This window comes from Manis javanica, chromosome 1, assembly GCF_040802235.1.
Source record: "Manis javanica isolate MJ-LG chromosome 1, MJ_LKY, whole genome shotgun sequence".
Taxonomy (NCBI): domain Eukaryota; kingdom Metazoa; phylum Chordata; class Mammalia; order Pholidota; family Manidae; genus Manis; species Manis javanica.
In genome coordinates this window covers 101,230,157-101,252,011 of record NC_133156.1, presented here as the reverse complement: position 1 = coordinate 101,252,011, position 21,855 = coordinate 101,230,157, and the positions used below count along the sequence as shown (strand labels likewise).

The 21,855-nt window shown below is 40.3% G+C and overlaps 1 protein-coding gene across 1 annotated transcript; it reads left to right on the top strand.

The window, feature by feature from the left end:
- The first annotated feature begins 8,144 nt into the window (after positions 1-8,144).
- On the top strand, positions 8,145-20,845 carry SHISAL2B (shisa like 2B). Its single transcript, XM_017670838.3, has 3 exons — positions 8,145-8,538; positions 12,387-12,544; positions 20,183-20,845. The coding sequence occupies exons 1-3, from the start codon at positions 8,348-8,350 to the stop codon at positions 20,317-20,319; spliced, it is 486 nt and encodes a 161-aa protein (XP_017526327.1). The 5' UTR covers positions 8,145-8,347; the 3' UTR covers positions 20,320-20,845.
- Positions 20,846-21,855: the final 1,010 nt, after the last annotated feature.

The window sequence follows — 21,855 nt, the reverse complement described above, 5'->3', positions numbered from 1 at the left end:
TTTTTTTCACAATAGGATATCTATCATTGACTGTTTTAAACTGCCAGTTCATGGTGATAATAAAAAGCACAGCAACTTTTTAATCAGCAGTATTATTGTTCTTCATTACCTACAAAAATTACACCTACACCCCCTTATTGTCTGCTCCTGGGGCAGACTGTTCCCACCAGCCTACTCTTGGTACTCACAATTCATTTGGAATTGCATAACCTCTTCAGGACATTGCAGGGAGGAGGAAAAGGCCTCTCAAAATATAAATAAGATCAAATTTCTTATCAGTTAGACTGGTGTCTGCATCAGATTTCATTTGATTTTATGATGGTTCTTTACCTGAATTTATAAAGTAAATTCGTATCAGTTATATTATATAATACAATATTGCCATAACATAACTAACATAAGTGATATATTAAATGCTTAAACATTAATTTTTTTCTAAGTAAAAAATCTAAGCATTCTTAGATCTTTTTCTGGTAAAATACAGGAAGAAGTGGTCAAAGACCCTAAAGACATTTGAATATTGGTAGCAACACTTGAAATTATAGCCAAAGTTAAGAACATGGGCACTTTATCAGTTCCATATCCAAAAGAATGTTCCCTAGAAGGCATAAAGAATCTGAGATGGCCAAGAGGCAGTTTAAGGTTTCAGTATCTAGAAAAACATGATCATGTTTCATCAAGCTGCACACTAAGATTTGTGAATTTTATTGTATGTACCTCAATATAAAGTTTTCAGAAATTAAAAAGAAAATTCAGTGATTTTTTTCTTGAAAAAAAAAATATATATATATAATTTCCCCCACGGTTTGGCCATGTTTTTCTCTTTCTAGAGGGAGAGAGAGAGAGAGGAAGGGGAAGGGGGAAAGCATGATCATTTCTCTTGGTAGGAATATCCCTCCCCAAGACACTCCAACTTTCAGACCAGAAAAGTCATGCTCAAACCTATGTAATCTAGCAACGAGAGGCAGTATCTTTGAGTAAATACTGCTTTTCCAGCCATATATATCAAAGAAAACTGGAACTCTAGAGTGGAACTTTGGTAGATTGACCACCAATTTTATTCTTAGGAACTCCTGGTTCCATGAAGAAAGCAAAGTATTTAGATGTATCAGGCTACCCTACTTCAGCCACTCTCCAGGACCCACCTGCCTCTGAACTAACTACCCATTGTCACCATACTTAAAAGCCTCAATCTGGACAATGTCTTGACCATCTTTACACTGGACCCAAAACACAAACAACAAGTTCCACTTCAATCTGGAAAGAGGCAGGAGAATGAGTTACTCTTTATGACAATACCTGACTCAAACGAAATACTAAATGAATGAAAGCCAGGAAAAATAATTCCTGGAGGAGGAAGGGCAGCTTAAAGAGTGACTATTGAAAGTGGATTAATAATTATTAAGTGTAGGTTATTGCAGTAAGAGAAAAATCCTTAAAAATTAGAAAACATCTTGACAAATGAAACTTTAATCAAAGGGCATCCTCAAGTGAGGAAGATGCTCTTTCTCTCTCCCCATATCCTGAGAGTTCCCAGGAAAGATGAGGGTCAGAAATCAGTCACTGGGCTGTGATACAGTAATCTTGTCTTATTTCTGTCCCACACCAGGGACCAAAGGAAGACTGAGGCCCCTAAGAGCTGGCAAAGAGTCTTCTCTTAGTGCAAAAAATGAATGTTACATGCTGTGATGTGCTTTCAGTGGAACATTTGTTTTGTTTGTTGGTGACAGCTACCACTTCCTGATGAAGTGATATTTGTCTTCACAGTCACTGGCTGGGTTCAGTCATACTCACGTGAGGGCACAAACTTCAAACATCTTTGCATGGTGATGCTCATCTCAGAGGAGAAGGATGTACATCAGCCATGTCCACTGGCCACGAGCCATGAGCCCTTTTGGCTTATTCATGGGCCAGAACGTTCGCCATGTTTGTTCAGGTATTAGATGAAATCTGACACTTCTTTTTACATCAGATTGTGACTTTTAGGTTTGGCTCCTGATTCTACCCTGCAGCTTCTTCAGGAGGGGAGCCTACTTTTGGGCCAGGTACCCTTCCTTCACCAGTTGCTATCATCTCTGAAGAGGAGATAATCATGGTTTCTATCTCTCAATTCATCAATGAGGATTAAGTCTGACAATACATGTCAAGTGTTCATGACAGTGACTGGCATATAGAAAATGATCAATAAACAGTAATCATTAGCATTTGTTCTGTCTGTATGTGGTTAGGATCCTCTGGTGGGAAGGAACAGAGAGCCACTCTGCTTTACTCTGGTAATGAGGGGTGCTGTGATGTGGGAATAAGGACAACAGGTGTTGGATAAACTTCCTCAGTGATGTAGCTGATCTCCAGCAGTGTACTTGAGGTGTGCATCTATTCCCATTGCTGCTGTGCATATTAAGGATGCTCCACAGCCTGCTGTCTGATAATGCTGCTGTCATTGACTTCTGAGTGATGGCGGTAAGATTAGAATCCCATGCTTCTAATCTAATGTGTGGTTTATTAAGGACATGGCTATTCACTGTAGTCATCTCCTGTGGAAGCTTCAGTGAAACCTGAGTTTCTGGACTCCCAGTTAAAGCCCCCAAACCAGGCCTCATAGTGCAGGAATCATTAGCCTTGGCACAGTACTTCCTGCTCCAACCCTCTAAATTACCCTGTGGTCAGAGAGCAGGGTACTCACCAACTGCCGCACATGGTATAACATTCTTCTTCTTCTGATAGCTTATCCATGAAGGCATGTCAAAGGGGCACAGTGTTTGTTAGGACACTATACTTTACACTTTTTTACATTACCCTTGTAATTAACATAAAATCTAACTCAAAGGGATTTAAACTATACAGGCTGTTTAATTGGCTCACATAGTAAAAATCTCAGGGGGTGGCTGATGCAGTGACTCAGTGTGGGAAAAGGACTCAGTTTCTTTTGGCTTCTCAGCTCTGCCATCTGCAGTGTCCTCTTCATCCCAAAGCCGACTCCCATTATGGTTCTAGGAGGGCTGACTGCTGGCTGCATCCAGGCACGTGCTCTCCTCCACATCCAGGAGATGACAGTTTTGGTTCTAGCATCTCAAGCAAGAGTTTGAAACTGACCCCAGTTTGACATGCTTAGGTCATATGCTGAACCCTTGAATCTGATTGCAGCTAGTCAGTCAGGGGCTGTCCCTGGTGCTGGAGTAGGTCAGCGTGTGGAGAAACTAATACAAGGATACCTTTGAAAGGAGGAAAGAAGGAATGTGTGTTGGTAGGCAGCAACAAATATTGATTACAGGCATGATGTGGTTTGGAAGTTGTAGTGGGATGAACATCTTGAGGTTCTATGACCTTAGTTGTATGTTCCCCCAAAAGTAAATGTGTATATATTAAGCTGTAATGTGGAACATATTAAGGAGGACTTCCATCCCAACCATGGGGTGCTCACAGGAATCTAGGTATACCGAGCTCTCATGGAGACTGGTACCTGAGGGATACAGCCCATCTCCGGGGACAGGGTGTGTTACTGACGCTTTCAGTAGTAAGGGCCATGAACACTCTACCCACCGCCACCCTTATGCTCACTCAGTAGCTCCACCCTCTGCTTCCAACTTCCTTTGTCAACGAATCATTTTACTCTTCTTAGTTTTCTGTGTATTTACGCTTATGTTCTGCTGTCTTATAGCTTGTACATCATAATTTCGGCTTTCTCATAACCCTGTTTCCTCATGGCCTCTTCATGTATGTCTTTTCAATTCTGCTCTCCTTAGTAATTGTTCATTTATATCAGTGTCAGGGAGCTGTATGATGAGCAAAGCCTGTAGTGGGCTCTGAAAACTGACAAAGATTTGGAGAGAAAAAAAAAGTCATGGTATTTCTTGGATAGAAAAAAACAAGAAGACGTTTCTGCGGTGGAAAGAAAACTAGTTCAGCAGAGCAGAAGAGCATGTCAGAGATGATCGAGATGATCAAGAGAGCAATAAGTTGGGAAAGTAGGAGGTCTCTGATTATAGAAAGTTTGGAAATAAATATCTATTGAATGCTCTTGAGCAAAGCAGTCATCTGGCCTACTCATTATTTCTGCAGCCAAGTCAGCTTCATTTGAACTCTCACCTTGCTTTTACCCAGTAGCCAGATATTTCTTGTCCCTAATCTCCCCCCATTTATTCTATCATGCCAATTCTGGGTGAACCCTGTTGGGCTGGAGATTAGAAGGGAGAAACAGCACTCACCAATGAGAGACACCATTTGCCATTGTCCTACTGGTAAGTTATATCAGTACTCAAACATATCAGACTCAGTGCCCCCATTTTATAAGAAATGTTTCTATAATTCTCTGTTTACTATTTGAAATAAAATTCATATATAATATGATGGACATGCATACCTACTTGTATGGGTTAAATTATATCCTCTCCATTCATATGATAAAGTCCTAACTCTAGTACCTCAGAATGTGACCATGTTTGGAGATAAGGTCTTTAAAGGGGTAATCATGTTAAAATGAGCTTCTAAGGGTAGATCCTAATTCATTATGACTGGTGATTATATGAAGAAAAAATTTGGGCACAGGTGCTAACAGAGGGAAGAAACTGTGAAGACAAAGGGAGAAGACAGCTATCTACAGCTCAGAAGAGAGGCCTGGAAGAGAGCACCCCTCACAGCCCTCACGAGGAGCCAGCCCTGCCAGCACCCTAACTTCAGACGTCCAGCCTCCACAATGGGAAAATAAATCTGTGTGGTTTAAGTCACCCAGTCTGTGGTACTTTGCTATGGTGACCCTAGCAAGCTAACACACTACTGCCTATATTAAGAAGGATGTAATGTACAATAAAATATATATTTCTATAAGTAAATGCTCAAGCACAGCTATACCAAAAGGCATAACATTTCCACCAACACTGTGCCTGGAACAGCTACTGATTACTATGGAGTAACAGTGTGAATGCAGGCTGACACAGATGGTGTACAATGTTGGCAACTCAAATACAAAATCTCCAGCAACATTACCATTGGTACATGATTTTCTGAAAGAGTGAAAAAGATTTTGGTAAAGTTCCAACAAAACAAAGAGCTATCTTCCCTCAATTTACATGATAGTTACATTCCTGGAAAATCCAAGAAATACGTTGTATTTACTTGTAACACAGGAACAGGCTCTAGGCTCAGATAATTATAAGTTTTTCATCTACATGAACGTCCTCTGGAACAGTTGGAAGTCACAGACAGTTCTTCATTTTTCTGTTCAAGTTGCAGGATGTCAGGATGTTTAGCATCCCTGGTCCACATCCCTCACTGGCAGTAAGGTACTCAGTCATCATGACAACCCCAAATTTTCCCTTATTTCCAAAATATTTCCTGAAGGGGAGTACTACCTTTGTTGAGAACCAATGAGATACAAGAGGATGGAAGATGTAATTTATGGCTATCTTCTGGTGTTAAGCTGGCCCCACCCCAACTCTGACAAAACTCTTCCTACTGGAGGCAGAAAACTAGGAACTCAGTCATGAGACCACAGCAAGGGGAGACCTGCATCCGCTGAACTGGTACTGTTGAAAGACACGGTCTTGACACTACCTAAGGGCAGAGTTAAAAGGCTCCTTTGCTTGAACTTCAGAGGCCTCAAGGTGCTCTAAGCTTGGTGGAGCCCAGCAGCTGTGAGCATGCCTTTGTGTGTGTGTGTTAGGTGTATTTCAGGCTTGCAAAAGGCTAAGATGTTCTGTGATTGCAGAGGTGGTAGTAGGCCAGAGCCTGGCTCCAGAGGATCATTGGGCAAATCCTCTTGTTGATTTCCCTGCCCATTCCTGGACTACTGAACATTCACTGTTGGAGAAATTACATGAACCAACAAGTGGGTTCCACCAGAAAGCTAGGATTTCTTACTGTAACTGGGCCCTAAATCATGTACCCAATCTTTCTGTCCCTCTCTGCCTGTCCCCAGGCATGTTGCACAGAGTTGACTTTCAACCTTTTTCATTCCCTTCAAGCACTCAAATTCAACCTTGTTGTCTCATGCTCCAGGAAGACTTTTGTATATTTTGTTGAGAGAATCAATAATATTGCCCAGAATTTTGCTCCTTTTCAGCTTACAAGTTCTTTTCCTTCCGCACAACAGGAAGAAAGTCCACGTGTGCTGCATATTGCTTCCCCTTCCAAGGGAAGGTGCTCCATTGAATACAGAGCTTTGGGTTTTCGCTTTCAACTGCCTTCTCCCCTCACCTGTGCCTGAAGATGTGTTGCATGAGTTAGAACCCTTTGGTTACAAGTAGTAGAATCCAACTTGAATACACTTTAGCCAGAAAAGGGGATTTTATTCTAACGAGTGAGGGATGTCTCAAAAACTCGATGGGAAGAGTGCATGGGTCTCAAGAAAGGACCTGGACACCATGCAAAGCCATCAGCACTCTTTCCACCCTTCACTGCTCCTGTCCACTTCATTTGTCTCTTCCCTGAACTGTAGCTCCTCGCGGCTTCCTAGCCAATCCCAGGAGAGAGAACATAACTGGCCTAGCTTGGATCAGGTCCAATTCTCTGGACAACGCCGGCTGAAATGACTTAACAGGGACTGAATTTATACTCCTGCCTGAGAAATGAAACATACATAATATAGATATAATGGGTTTTGAACATGGATACCAGGTAGTGCAGGACAGTGATCCCGGAGAGAGGGGAAACAGGTGAGGTGAGCCTTCTGATTGCCCCAGCCTGCTGCCTGGAGAGTTCCCAGACTGCAGCCAGGAAGCGGGGAGCCCAGGTGGGGCCCAGGGATCTCTGAGTTGAGAAGACAGAGCTGGGCGACCAGGGAAGCCATGGTAGCTAGAGGTGGCAGGACAGAGTACCAGGAAGAAGAGAGCTGGAGAGACAGAGAGAGAAGGAGAGAAAGATGGAGAGAGAGAGGGAAATCTGGATCACCAAAGATCTTGAGTCTTTAGCTGAATACTGATCAGTACATAACTACAAGGGAACTACTGGAAAGCCAGGAAAAGAGTCAGCTAAAGGAGCACAGCGAGGGCTCGTTGGGACTCCCATAGGGCCTGGAATAGTTTGTTCCCACTGTCATAATTCACAAGGGATCCAGAAGAGCATCACTTCACTAGTGGGGAAAAATGTAGTCCTCAGGTCTAGCTCTGGTCCTGCCTAACACAGCTTAAAAGGAAACCTGAAAAAATGCAACTGTTTCCAAGTCACTTAACTGCATCCCAGAACAAAGCTCAAGAATATTTATGGGAATACAAAATACCCAGCACCAGGAAGGTAAAATTCAGGACTCAGGCATCCAATCAACTCTCTGACCACGGGAAGGAAGCAGAAAACGAAGGGGAAGGAACAACACACACACACACACACACTCTCTCTCTCTCTCTCTCTCTCTCTCTCTCTCTCTCTCTCTCTCTTTCTCTCTCTCTCTCAGAAATTTTACGAACATTAGAGCTGCCTCCTGTCCCATCTTCAAGCTATTATTATTTTCTTCTTTATACACCTTAGTGTTGTTTGACTTATTACAACGGGCATGTATTACTACTGTTATTTTAAAAGGCTTTAGGAACAAACGGACCAAACAAAAAAGGGGCAAGACAAGTCTCTGCAAGCGCTTTAAACCTGCTGGTCTCTTTCTATCTCCTTCGCCGCCGCCTTCTCCTCCTGCCTGCCTCTCCAAAAAGTTCTCTCTCTTTACCTGAATCTCTTGCCTTATCTTCCCTTTCCACATTAACCGAATACAGAATGCACTTCTAGCTTCTGCAGAAAATTTTATTCTTTATCTTTGCTTTTAAATTGGCCGATTTTATAATGTTACGCGTGTACTTCTCAGAGAAGAAGAGGGGGCCTTCTCAACACCCCCCACCCCCGTAGTCCAGGGCCTTTTGTTCCGCCCGCTCCGCCCTCCGTGGGTGAATGGCCCGTGGTGGGGAAGCTCCCCCAGCCCCGCTCTATTTGCCCGGACCCCTGTCAAACTGATCCCAACTTTGGCTGCATCTGTCCAGGCGGCAGACATGTCCTAAGCCTCCACTTTTCCTTCAGGTAAAATCTCTTGCTGGCATGCAGTGGGAACAGCTACGCCCCCCCCCCCCCCCAGGCTGTTGACGAAGTGGGGGAAGGTGGAGGGGAGGCGGGAGAGCGTGCAGCAAGCGGCCGAAGGGAGAGGGCGACAAGGGGCAGGGCCGGGACCGGCAGGTGAAAGGACCACTCAGCAGCGAGAGCGAGAAGCGCGGGCAAAGCGACCAGACAGCATGTGGACGGGGGGCGGGGGGAGCGGAGCAGGCCCGCAAAGGCCGACCGCCCGGGCCGGCGGGGCCCAGATCCCAGGAGGCAAGCGGGACCCGCGAGGTCCCGGCCGGATCGGGGGCCTCGCGCACCCCTGCCCGCAGCGACCGCGATGGGCGAGGCGAGCCGCGTGTGCTCCGGCTACTACAGCCTCAACCACAGCTTCGTGGAGCCCTTCGAGTGCCCCCGGCGCGGCGAGGGGGCCGCCCTGCTCTACTGCTGCGGCTTCGCCGACCTCAAGTACTGCTGCAGCGAGCCGGGCAGCTACTTTCCCTACAAGCACAGCTACATGTGGAGCCTCAGGTGGGCCAGGCCGGGGGCCGGGAGGACGAGCACGGCCACCCGGGGTGAACGGAGGGTACCCGCGTCCCCGCCACCCGCTCAGGTCCGGTCTCTCCGGGAGGACCCCGAGGGCAGGCGAGGGCCCTGCAGACGAACTCGCCCGGCTCGGAGCTCCTGGGGCCCGGGACCCGCTCAGGGCCGACCCTGCCGGGCGGGGGTCGAGCTGCGGCCGCCAGAGGTGGGCATCCGCCTGGGGATCCCGGGCGAGGCGAGACGGCGCGGGAAGAGCGCGGGCTCAGCGCTCAGGGCGCACCCAGTGTCGCCCCGTCGGCCCCGCTCGGTTCCGCGGCCGCCCCGCCAGAGAGCACTGCCCGTTTCGGCCTGGGACCAGTCCCAGGCCGGCGGCTTTGCCTGCTGAGAGAGAAGGCACCCAAAGAAGGAGGTTTTAATTCGCTTTTTGACTTGTTTGGCCACTTGATGCATTTGAAGAGAAAGGGGTTCTGTGGGACTCATTTTAAGGCATTAACCAAAGATCAGATAGTTTAAATCTCTTTGGGGGTGAGAAAGATTTGGCTGTATTCTTAAAAATATCAAAAAGGTGTGTGTGTGTTTCCACGTGCGACAGGGCTTGATAATTTCTCTGTTTCAGATGCCCTGTCATTGTTCTCGACAGAACTGGAGAGCTACAGAGGGGCAGTTTTAGTTGCTATGATTGCACGCTTTACAGAACCTCTCTAGGACACCCCCTTTTCTCAACACCTGAGCCGTTTGGCCATTGCTGGAAAGTGAAGAGATTTTCTAAGGTGGTGTCTTGCCTCTTTTCCGTAAGATGAGAATTTTATTCATTCCAACTGGTATTTATGCGGACATTTTCATTACAAAGTGCTTTCCCTCACACCCCCCTTTCATTCCCAAGGATTGCAGACTTTGAACTTGGTTCTTTAATTTTTCCTGAATAATAAATAGGGTGTCAGGATTATACGTGAAGACTCCTATCCACCTTAAATTGTTTCTTAAAAACCAATTAGCTTATGTCTGGACAGAGAGAGACTGGTACTAAGAAGAGCATTATTGTTCCCAGTCTCCTAGCATGATCCAGAATTTGGCACACATGCCAAGTGTACAGCAAAATGACTTTCAATGTCATTTTTTGGGGAACAGTAAAATAATTTTTTTATGTATTAACAAGTTTCAAAAAAAAATCTCAAAAGGACTGCTCACTTACCAGTAAGTTCAGCTAACAAAGTTGCATTGTGCCAGAGGGAGGCACAAGCCCAGAAAATAGTGACAGCTTATCCCTGTCATTTGGGAGCAATCTATATTGCACTGGCATGTTACCTGGCCTCTTGCAAAATGACATAACTACTCAGTTCTGAGTTTTTGGAGGTGTTAATAATGGTGGCAGCACCTCCAGCAGAGACTGGCAACTCTAAAGTCAAACTCAGTTGGAAAAGCGCCTGGGATTCTCACCCCTGAATAGTTCCAAAGTGACCAGCAGCAGAGGGTATAAAGCCTTTCTAAGGTTTATAAGGGCACACAGGAATAAACTGCTTGCTGGGGTCTTCATTCAGCACTGACAGAATGGACAGTGCCGCTCAATTCTTGGGAAAGATAAAAATCATTAAAAGTGATGGTATCTGTTGGCAATGTGAAACCTGAGATTCTTGTTAGTTACTGAGCTCTGAGAACACAATGGGAAGGTAAATATTTGGAGCTCATTTCCCTCATATTCTTTGCTCTCCATCCCTCATTTAAAATAGTCCAACTGTGAAAAATATTTCAGAAGTCATTAGCATTTGTTCTGAGATTCTGCAGCTGCTGGAGAAGGGAGTGAAAAGCAAAGTGCCATGTGGTGCTGTGAGGACAGGGTAGTTCTCCCTTTTCTGAGTCTGGCCTACTCTCATCATTTCTTCTCTTGCAAATCCCTAACCTCTTAGGCTCCCTTTGGTAACCTTCAGGACCTAGGAATTCCATACGTATTTGTTGAAATGATAATTTAGGAGATTCCTAGAGCTCCATCTTTATCTGGAGTTTTATACACATAAAGTGGAAATGTGACATTGAAATAGTTCATCAAGATTAATTAGAGCCTCCTTTTGTAACAGAAAGCAGAAATAGCATGCTTTGTTTCTGCTTTCCCTTCAGATCATGTGGCCAAACATCCACAGTATGTATGTTGAATTTAATTGACAGTTGTACTTTTAAATTGACTAAATCACTTTTTTGCTTTGAGGGCTTTTTTATTAACTGGGTTCTCATTTCAGGAAGCTTTCCAGATGTCTAGCCTCGTGCAGCAGATAATGTTAATGAAGTGGATTACATTCCCATGTGTCTGTGTAAAATCCTAACCCTCCCTGACATGTACAGTTTGCAAAAGTTAGCTTCAGTGAAAACCAACTTGAAAAAGCAGTTCCCAGAGCCGGGGAGTCGACCCCTTGGAAGAGAGTGTAACAAGTGAGGGCAAACTCCACTTTAAGTATCTAACTATATACTGACTCTGGCCACAAAATTGCCCAGTCTTCCCTTGTGTGCAGGGCTTGGAGAACTGGCCTGAATTAACACACCAACCACAAGAACCTCTGGAAGCCTGTGGTTCAGGAGGCATTCTCTAAATCACAGGGGTGCAATTGCCTGACATCAACGATAAGTGGGATAACATTGAGCTTAGCCCCTCAATTTTAATTCTGTTCTTCCTCCCAAAGCAGGGGCACACACCTAGCATGGCTGGATAAATGCTCCCTTCCCTCCCTTTGGTACACGTCAAATTTTTCAGGGCCCTAATCCTGGGAAGTAGCAGAAGCCTGAAGACAAGCCAGGAAGATGATGAAGAAAAAGATCACTAATTCCCAGTGATCATCACTTTTGCATTGATGATTACTTTTCAGTTACTACAAGTGGATCAATAAGCAATTATTGTTTATTTCCATTTAAGGAACATTTACTACAAACTGAGTACTTTATTAAACACTTTTGTAAGTGTGCACACTGGGAGAATCAACAGGAGTATGTGCTCTTGAGCAGCTTTAAAATCTAATTATACATATTTACATACCTACACATATGTATGAACCATATGTATGGTTCAAAGTACATGTTTGCATATTTGTCTTTTAAGATAATTCTCCTTTTCTCCAAGTACCTTTTCCCACTTAAAAGTATTAAGTTCACAGGTTTATGAAGACTGTTATTTCTCAGAATAGTTAGCCTTATACATGACTGTATCAGAAGGAATTATTACACTAGTGCACAGCAAATAATATCAATTATTCACTTTATTTTTAAAGAAAAGTACAAGGGTTCCCTTTAATGCTGGAAGCTTCTGGTGTTATGCTGTTTTAGAAAGGGAAAACTCAGACTGATCATGAATTTTATGTAAATGTCATAAACACTGCTTTGCTTTTGTAATAGTTGGGGCTTTGTATGTTAGTAAATGATATCTCCCATACATGTCACCAAAAGAAAAATGCTACATTTCTGGTAAACACTTGCTTCACTACTTTTGCAAAAGTAAATATTTTTCTATTCATCTTTCATTGGTGAACCTGATCTTTCCTCTTAAATTACATTAGTAATAGAGGTTTATTTAATTGAGATTTTTGAACTATCCCTAGAGAATCATGTGACCTTTTACCTGTAATATGGATTTACATGGTATTTTATACTAATATTAACAGATAAATGTACAGCAAAACATAAGACTTTGGTGGTAGAAAAAGGTGAGCCATAGATTTCAATCATATACTGTTTATATTAAAATGCAATTTGATTTTGAGTGACTGAAGTGAGGATTAACAATATCTACATCTTCTCTTTAGTTGATGTGCAGACCAGTTTGTGTGACAGTCACAATGTTTTTCTGTTTTCCTCAGCATTGGTGCCCTGATTGGATTGGGAATTGCTGCCCTCGTTTTACTTGCCTTTCTCGTCAGCGTCTGTGTCCTTTGCTATTTATTTATGTATACAAAGCCTCGAAGATTAGACACTGGCCTTAAACTTCAACACCTGGAGGCTTCCTCCACTCAAGAAGGTAATCAGTATCCATTATTTGCAGCCAACTGCTGTACTCTACTACAAAAATAACCTCTACCTGGGTAACAGATCAGACCTTTTAACAATGAATGCTTTTTTAAAATTCAATGTATTATGTGTCTTTATTTAAAAAGTCACATTAAATTAGGCCTTAATGATGAAATGCCTTAGAGAAATTGTACTCCAGGAAAAATAATGGCAGGATGTAAATGTTCTTGTGGACAATAATACATTGATCCAATAAACCTACCTTAATATATTTATGTCTATTTCAGATATAAAGGTTTTATCCTCTTTGAAGTTTTAAATTTCATTTTTGATGGAGCCAAAAAAGTCATAAAAATAGAGGAACAAAATATCTGATAATTAATTCTCCATGGTTTATCACTCTAGATCAGTCAGTTGTAGGCAGAATTGGAGGAGGCACATAAAAGAAATAGAAAAAAATTTTTTGTTCTTGAATTCATAATGAATTACATTACGATATGTGTGTGTGTGTGTGTGTGTAGTGTTACTATAAATCTTTATGTATGGTTTATGGAGCTGGGTCTCTATCTCAATTATAAAGTGCTTCACAAATGCTAATTGTTATAAAAATCACAAAGAATTGTTAAAATATTGTGAATATAAATTCCTACTAGTGTATTTAAAAGTAGTAATCATGAATTTTATTTTGATATATATATTTAGAATATATTTTAATAAAAATTTAGACTATATAGTATATACCTATAATATGATTGTGTATATATACATGTATATATACACACACACACACATAATAAGAAACATATGCTCAATAACTTTAAAAAAATAAAATGGAAAACTTAAAAAAAAACTTCAAAAATTCCCTGCCTGTATGCTCCATTCTGGCTGAATCATGAACCATATTTATGGAGTACATGGTCTGGGACCTTCTCAAACACACTGCCATTGCATGATTGCATCGGCTCTAGTTTCCTTGTCTGTAGAGCAGATCTTGCTCAGAGGCTGACCAAGATCCCTTTGGAGTTCTCTTTCTGAAGCACTGTTTGGAGATTGCATGGCCGAATTAACAGATTGTGAGCTGAGTTTAGTCCAGTGGCTTAGATCTGGTTTCTCCAAAAGCAAATAAAGCAGTGGGTTAGTGTTTATTAAATAATCAGATTGTAAAATCAATTTGTGGTTTGATTATTTAGATAATTTCAAGTAGCAGGTCTTAAATTTCATTTTGCATAAGGATCACACTTAGGGAGCTTGTCAAAATCACAAACCCCAGGCACCACATTTTAAAATAAGTAGCTCCTTTTCCTGCTCTGCCCTTGTTCCCTTGCTGTCTACTTTCCACAGAGCAGCCAGAGTCAGCCTATAAAACCCATCAGATCATGTCACTCTGCTTTACATCCTAATCACTCTCATCTCAGAAGGTATGGCCATCTTCATTGTGACTTATGAGGGCCTTTGTGCTCTGCCTGCTTCATTCACCCTTATTTCTCTCATTTCCTTATGCCTGGCCACACTGGCCTCTTTGCTGTTCCTTGAAACTCCTGCCTCAGGGCCTTTGCATATGCTGTCATCATTATCTAGAGTGCTTTCCCCTTAGATACCTGCAGAACTTACACTTGCACTTTCTTTACATTTTTACTAAGAGTCACCTTCCCAGGAAGTTCTTCCCTGATCACTCTGCATTTTTAATTCCCATTCAACGTTCACACCTGCTGCCTGCTTTATTTTTCTACTAAGTATTTACCACTAATATATTATATATTTTAGTTATCTATTGTCTACTTTTTTCCATTCCAACTAGAAAGTAATTTCCAGGAAAGCAGTAATTTTGGTCATGTTTGCTCCCTGTTGTCTCCCTAGTGCCATAAAACTTAACAAGTGTTTGCTGAGTGAATTGAATGAAGTGTCAGTGTACTTCTGCTGTCCGTGATCAAAGGAGCATGTTTACTGTCACCATTATAGTCATCAAACATTCACTGAGTGCCTTCTCTACACAGTGCACTGTGCTAAATACAAATTGGTTATTTTTCCTGATTCACCTCAGCCAGCATGTTGTGTTAGCTCTGAGAACTAGTAACAGGATTAGTTGGCTTTCTGATTCAAGTCTTGTCTTACTGCTGTTTAGCTAAGGAGACCCATTAATGCACTTCCTGTGTAGTTAGATGAGGCTGCTTTACTGCAGTGAAATGTCTCCACTCTGCCTTACTCAAAAACATTATGTTTATCAAGTCAGCAAACTAATTCAGTTTACCTTTCCTGACTGCTTGCTATTGGCAAGGCAGGCTTTTATATGACCACTGCCTCCCTGCTGCTTTCAAATGAAGTGATTTTGGTCCCTTGGGTTGATTTTAACCAAATCAGATATAGTAGAGAGCCCAAAACAAAATAAGTAACCCAAATGTTACTGGAACAGGAAGAGAAAATGGTTTATGTTGGAACATGATCCTTTGAAGTGATAATTTAAAAACATTCCTGTACCTGTTGTTAAATATGCACATTCTATACCAGAGATTCTTACACCTACGAAGAGATGCACAGTTTCTAGCTATGGAGAAAACAAGTCGTTATTACATTTAAGGAATGCCTTAAAGATTAGGAACATCATAAAATGTTTGCAAATAATCAAGCAAGTAAACATTGCTTCAGGAAAATCAGAACATTTCACCAGTTACCACTTCTTTCTTATAAACTGTTCTTAAGAGTCAACCATAGATGGGAAGATTTTATTTGATGAACTGGATTTAAATCTTCACAAAGGCCAAAGTTTTAATTTAAATGCCAGTCTGAGAGGTATAGGATTAAAGAAGATTGAGATCTACATGATGATCAGAGAAAAAATAAAGAAGAATGAAAATGGGGTGGGGGCAGCAGGAAGAGCAACTAAAGCCATCCCATGGAAGAGCAGTGGTTTGGGCCTTGGCCACCTGTGCTAGGTAAGGAAAATGAGGAATTGAAGAAGAAACACCCTTGATGTGGAACAAATCCCTTGGGAGCTCAGTGGAATTACAGATTTCTTATTTAAAATTGAATCCATGTTGTAACCTTGTCACCAAAAAGAGCCTGCTGCTTTTATCCCCGATTTGTTGGTTGAGAAATTAGGTTCTATTAAAGCAAAACCAAGAAAAGGTGAGGTTGCTGAGATTTTTCCCTTTTTTCTCTTTTAAAATCATCCGTAAGGGACGTGGTTACTTCGACTCCCTTGTGGGGTTATCACTGTAGCCCCACTCATTGCAGTTGTGTTTCCTTATGTCCAATTATTCTACTTCATCACAGGGATACACACTGAAAGCACCTTTGGTTTTTTATGAGCAGCAGGAAGAGAGTGAATACCAGGGGCGTTAACTTGTTCATCAAAGCTTCTGTTTCAAATGATGTCAGTATGGTGTTTATAACAAGTCTTTTTTTGTTTGAATAGCCATTGGTTTTGTTAGGGGAACTGCCTGGCCTTAAGAAGCCATTCTAAAGAATTATCTTTGTACCTACACTGGTTAGAAGGGTCCAGTAGCCCAGGAAACAGAGTCAGGGCCAGAGAATGGAAGTCTTTAAAAGTTTTAGATGAAGAAAATCTATAATACTGGAATGTATTTTTGCAAACTTTTAAAACCTCAGAGGTCAGTAGACAGGTTAGGTAAACTCAGTTGATGCCAGAAAAATGCATAATGGAAACTACTAGATGTGTCAGAATGGAGATGACTTAGAGAGAACCCCTAAGCTAGGAAATAACTTCCTGAATTCATTTCCCATTAAAAAAAAAGACAAAACAAAAATTCTATTTGATAAAGTAGATAAAAGCACCTTCAAAAATCTGATTAAAATATTATGAATCTATATGAAATGCTTGGAAAACATGAAGGACTTGAACTAACCAGCAGTTTTCAGACTTCCATGAATTCCAATAAAATACTAAAATTTTAGATGTTTAAAAGAAGTGTTTACATAAAATAAAAATGCCACCCAGGTAATATTAAACTGATTTACATCTCATATCCTTGATCTGTTTACCTTTACCTGCTGTGATACTGTAGAGTACAAACAATGTTAAACAAAAGAAAATTAAACCTGCAAACATTTTGCTTTTCAAATGTTACTTGAGGAAAACAGTTTCAAGGGCTTCCATATATATATATTTATTTACTTAAATATATAGTAGTTAAATTTTACTTTTCAAAAAGTCTTTGCAAATCAAGGATTTATCAGTCCATCCAGTATTCATGCCAGCTTTCCCTGCTATATTTATTTTAAACAGCTTTGCTTGCTAATTGAGCAAAGGGCTACTTGCCAGGCTAGACAATGTTGTGCCTACAGCTTAATTTTCCAAGATCAGGTGATATGGTCAAAACATTTTGATTGGATATTTAGAAGTAGAACATTTATTTATTTTGCCACCAAAAAAGTTCAGAAGAAAAGTAACGAAATGAAGCCATACATTATACCACTGTAACACCTGTATTTTAAACTTATACTTTTAATATTAGTCCAGAGAACAATACCACACATTTCAGTCCTGTGGGAAGGATCTGGGAGCTATAGTGAGGCATTGTTCTTCAAAACTTGTAAATAATATTGCCCTTTGAGTGTTGAATTATGAAATTATCCCACAGTAGGGGATATCCTGATTGGTTCCTATAAAGCAGTCTATACAATTACTTATAAATGGGGAAAGCCAGGTAGTATCAACACACTTAAAGGTAAGGCTTAAACTTAGCTAAAGAAAAAAAAAAAGAAGAAAGAAACAGTCTTACCAAGAAGATAGGCTAGATGGCACAAAGTAGCTACTTCCTATAGTAGAATCTCTTGACCAAGGTTTCCCCCTTCCCTTTAGGAAGGTTTGGATCAGATTTTTCTAAAACCTGTAGGACAAGTTAAAAGTTATTCAAACAAAGGAGATTGGAGTGTAAAGGACACTAGGTAGTTGGAAGAGTGTGTGCAAAGGCTTGGGTGACAAGAGAGCAGGGAAAGTTTGGGGAACCTGCACCCTGTATTTCTGTGTATCTTAAATGCCAGGTATAAGGAAGGGGAGGGGCAAGCTGAGCTGGGAGAACAAAGCAGCGCTGGATCCTAAACCTAACCAAGAAGTTCAGATTTGATTCTGAAGGATTTCAAGCAGAGAGAAGCTGACAGATAGTCGATGCTAAACAAGTATTAACTATTATTGTACTGCTGGTAGTTTTGTGCCCTTTCTCACTTAACATTGTATTCTGAGCAATTTCCATGTGATTAAAAATTTCTTAGAAATCATCTTTTTATGATACTTTGTACATGATAACTTACAATTGGAAATTTAAGGTACTTATATTTTTTAGTATTGAAAATAACCAGTGAACATCTTTGTATATAAATTTGAGATCTCATCTCTGTCAGTTTCCTTGAGAACTTCATGTTAAAATTGCATTTCCAGCAGGAACACTTCAGACTTAAAAAAAAAGTGTTTTACCATTTTATACTCCCGTCATGTCACACCATTGGCCATGAAAGAGCACTTTTTGTGTGCCTAAGACATGAAAAATGGTATATTACCTTTTGAACTTACATTTCTTTCGGACTGGTAAGACTGAAGATATTTCATGTTTATTAGTCATGATTTCTTTGGTCCATATTTTCATCCACTAATGTGGGTGTTAATGTTTTATATATTGATATGTAAGAACCTCAGATAAGACCTTATATTGACATGCAAGACCTTAGACATGAATCATTTGTCCTAAACTTTTCTTCCCAGTTGGCTTTGTTTTTGCCACCCACAATTTTAAAGTTTTTATTACATCAAACTTTCAGTCTCATAGTTTAATTCATTGTTACTTTACTTCATTATATCATTCAACAAATGTGTACGCAACACTAGCTACGTACAAGGCATTTTTTTCCCAGACACATCGTCAGTCAATAAAATTGTGAAAGATCTCTAGCATGTGGTGCTTCCATTTTAGTGAGGGGAGATAGATAATACATGATAAGAGTAATAAATTTATAAATTACATATCAGAAAATAAATGCTATGGGAAAAAATGGAGAGCAAAAGGGGTTGGGAATAGGGGATCTAGGTTTCAATTTTAAATGCAGTGTTTTGACCCAATTGAAGAGGTGACTTTTGAGCAAGGACTGAAAATGAGGGAGTTGCCTTGCAGATTATCTGGGGGTGGGAGCATACCGGCCAGAGTGAACACTGGTGTGAAGGCTCTGTGGCTGCAATGTGCCTTATTTGACCAAAGAGGTTGGAATGAATGAGGGGGTGAATGAAGTAGAAAAAGATAGAGGTGAATGGTATGTGTGTGTGTGTGAGATCGTGTAGGCAGTCCTTGGGTGAAATGGAGGGTTCTGAGGAGAGGGCATGATTTGACTTACGTTTTAAAGGACCACTGTTGCACTGAAAATAGAATCATTGTGAGTGGTAAAGATGATAAGTGGCCTGATTTTGGATGTACTTTACAAGTGTAGTCAGCAGGATTTCAGATGGTTTGGATGAGGTATGAGAAAAAAGAGGAATCAAGGAGACTGAGGCTTCTGGCCTAAGCAGCTGGAGACAGGGAGTTGTCAGCAGTTGAGAAGAGGGAGACCGTAAATAGAGTAGGGTTTTTTTTCTTTTTTTCTGGGAGTGATCCAAATTTCAGTTTTGGATGGAACTGAAGATGTCTATTAGATATCCAAGTGGAGATGTCCACTAAGAAGCTGAGTCTACAGTTCAGAAGAGGCCTACATTAAAGACACATATCTGGGAGTTACCAGCATAGAGATATATTCAAAACTGTGTGACTAGTGAGACTAATCAGGGAGTGAGACAGCAGTAGGAACCAATGGCTGAGTCCAGAGGCACTTCTAGTCTAAGAGGCCTGGGAGAAGACAAGGGACCAACAAGAGAGACTGAGGAGCACTGGTGACCCAGGAGTGAGTCTAGAAGGGGAGCCATCCTGGAAGCCCAGAAAGGAAAAAATGCTGCTGAGAGGTGAAATAGGATGTGGATTGTGAACTGGACTGTGGACCTGGCAACAGGAAGTCATTTGTGACTCCTGTGATTTCTTCCACTGCTTTTACATATGTATCTATTATTTAAATTTATATGGTGAAATGTGAGATACATTATTTTCACAATTAACTTTTCTAACATCATTTGTTGAAGAATTTTTTTTTTTGCTATAAGTTTAACTTCTGATGAGCAGAAAGGTCCATATTCCTGTACCCTTGTGCATTTTTAACTCATATAGCATGAATGAATGGGATTGTGCCACAAATGTGTTCTTTTTTGAAAGTATATGTAAATTGATTGTGATGTCACTGCTCTAACAGTGTTGCAAATTACAGTGATTGGTGTTAGTGTATTTTTGGTCACTTTATGCATAGGGACAGCCACACTTTCATGAAGCAACCCAGAAATTGTTACCTTCTTATTAAATGTGTAATTTCTTCTGTGGAAGCATGGAGAAAGAATGGTAAGCATAGAAATGAAACTTCTGTGACTAAATATTTCCCTTATTTGACTTTCAGGAGGAAATGCTCAAAAACAACTTTGAAATGATTCAGTTCTCACTCATTTACATAGTGTTTCCAGGACATATTTCAACATTGGTACAAAATTTATCTTTCAGCACAAAATTTAAGGTCAAATTTTATGTCATAATTTCAAATAATTATTTCATTTTGTTTTGTGTATTTGCAGGCAACTCAAATAGGAAAACCAAAGCTCCCTATTCAAATGCAGCATCAAATTCAACAAATGAAACATCCTATGAAGCTGATGATTTAATTCAAGAAAAAAAAATGGATGAAACACAAATCAACATTGTGTATTATTAAAAATCCTGTGTTGTAAAAGCTCACTGTAGAGATGCAGCAATAAAGAGTACACTTCAAATACAGTTCGTAATACTTTTCAAAAACTTACCACTTAGAAAGCAGGACACAGCTGCATTTCTCATCATTCAATTAATTTATTAAAAACTAAGATCTTTGATAGAGTTTCATGTGTATAAGTTTACTTTTATTTGCTAATTAGGATGTTTCTGCATTACATGGAAATTATGCTAATACTTCTGGAGACATAAAAGAATTTATCAACACAGATAAAGAAATTTATTAAGATACAATGAAAAATCTGTGTCACATGACCAGCATTTCACAATTTTTTGCTATTAGAAACAGTTATTTTCTAAGAGATGGTACTGGACAGGTAAATCTCAGGGGGAATAGTCTTATAACCTAGAGGTGGCATGTTAAGACTCTTAGAAGCCTTTTTTAGAGGATTTCTTGGGCACACAAAGAATATATTGCCTTTATAAAAGCTAACATCTAATAACAAAATATATCACAATGTATAATCTGCATAATATTTTCTGCATACTAAGGGACAGCCATAACAAAAATCCTTTACTAATAAAGTGCCTAAGGAATTTCTGTAATGAAAATTACAAAACAAATTCTCCGGTCCCATCTAAGACTACTTCAGTAATCCCACTTAGACATCTAGAAATAAAACTACAGTCTCTACAAATTATAATTGCCTTAAAAGGTTTTATTCATAAATATGAATCCTAGTATAAGAATACAGACCTGGTTTTATAACTCAATAGGAAAAAGGGATTAATTTTAAGCTTAAGCTGCTGAACACATCTACTGTGTTATGTATAGTTTCTGTACTTGGAAGAATAGCCTTTCAAAATGTGCTGATTACAGCTTCTCTGATCTGATAGAAAAAAAAAGAACCTAATGCCTTATTGCTCTTGGGTGTGCAAAACTCAGGGCTAGAAACTTTCGGTCATTAGGCTGTCAATTTCTGCCATGAACTTGGGATATCTTCAAGATCAGCACTGCCCAGTGGAAGTTTTGTGATGATGGAAATGCATTTTCTGTATCTGCACTGTGGCATGGTAGCCACTACTTACATGTGGCTACTGGATACTTGAAATGTGGCTGGTACAACTGAAGAAATAAAAACATTTTTATTTATTAAATTTAAATTTAAATATCCAAATGTGGCTATATTGAGAGCATAATTCTAGATCATTATTGCAACATCCTACTGCATTCAAGAAGAGCACAATTCTGCCAATGTTTAAAAATATAAACTGCTTAAGGTATGTATGAAGTTTGAAAGTTAATATATTCATTATAAAAATGATACTTTATATAGTCATGAAGAATTTTCATTCATTCTTGTGAAAGCACATTAAGCATTTGTGGGTATGTGATCTTATATCCAGCTTTGACTTGAGAAAAATTGAAATTTGGCTGTTTTGATACACAGATATTATTTATTACTAATTAGATGTTGCCTTAGGTGAAAATCTAGGTTGAGTAAGCCTAGTTAAGGCACTGATACAGCTCTACTTTTGT

Excerpts from the sequence above, each read along its gene's own strand:
- SHISAL2B (XM_017670838.3), top strand. The coding sequence starts at position 8,348 with ATGGGCGAGGCGAGCCGCGTGTGCTCCGGCTACTACAGCCTCAACCAC. Across the intron at positions 8,539-12,386 it reads AGCTACATGTGGAGCCTCAG|CATTGGTGCCCTGATTGGAT; the intron begins GTGGGCCAGGCC and ends TGTTTTCCTCAG. Across the intron at positions 12,545-20,182 it reads GGCTTCCTCCACTCAAGAAG|GCAACTCAAATAGGAAAACC; the intron begins GTAATCAGTATC and ends GTGTATTTGCAG.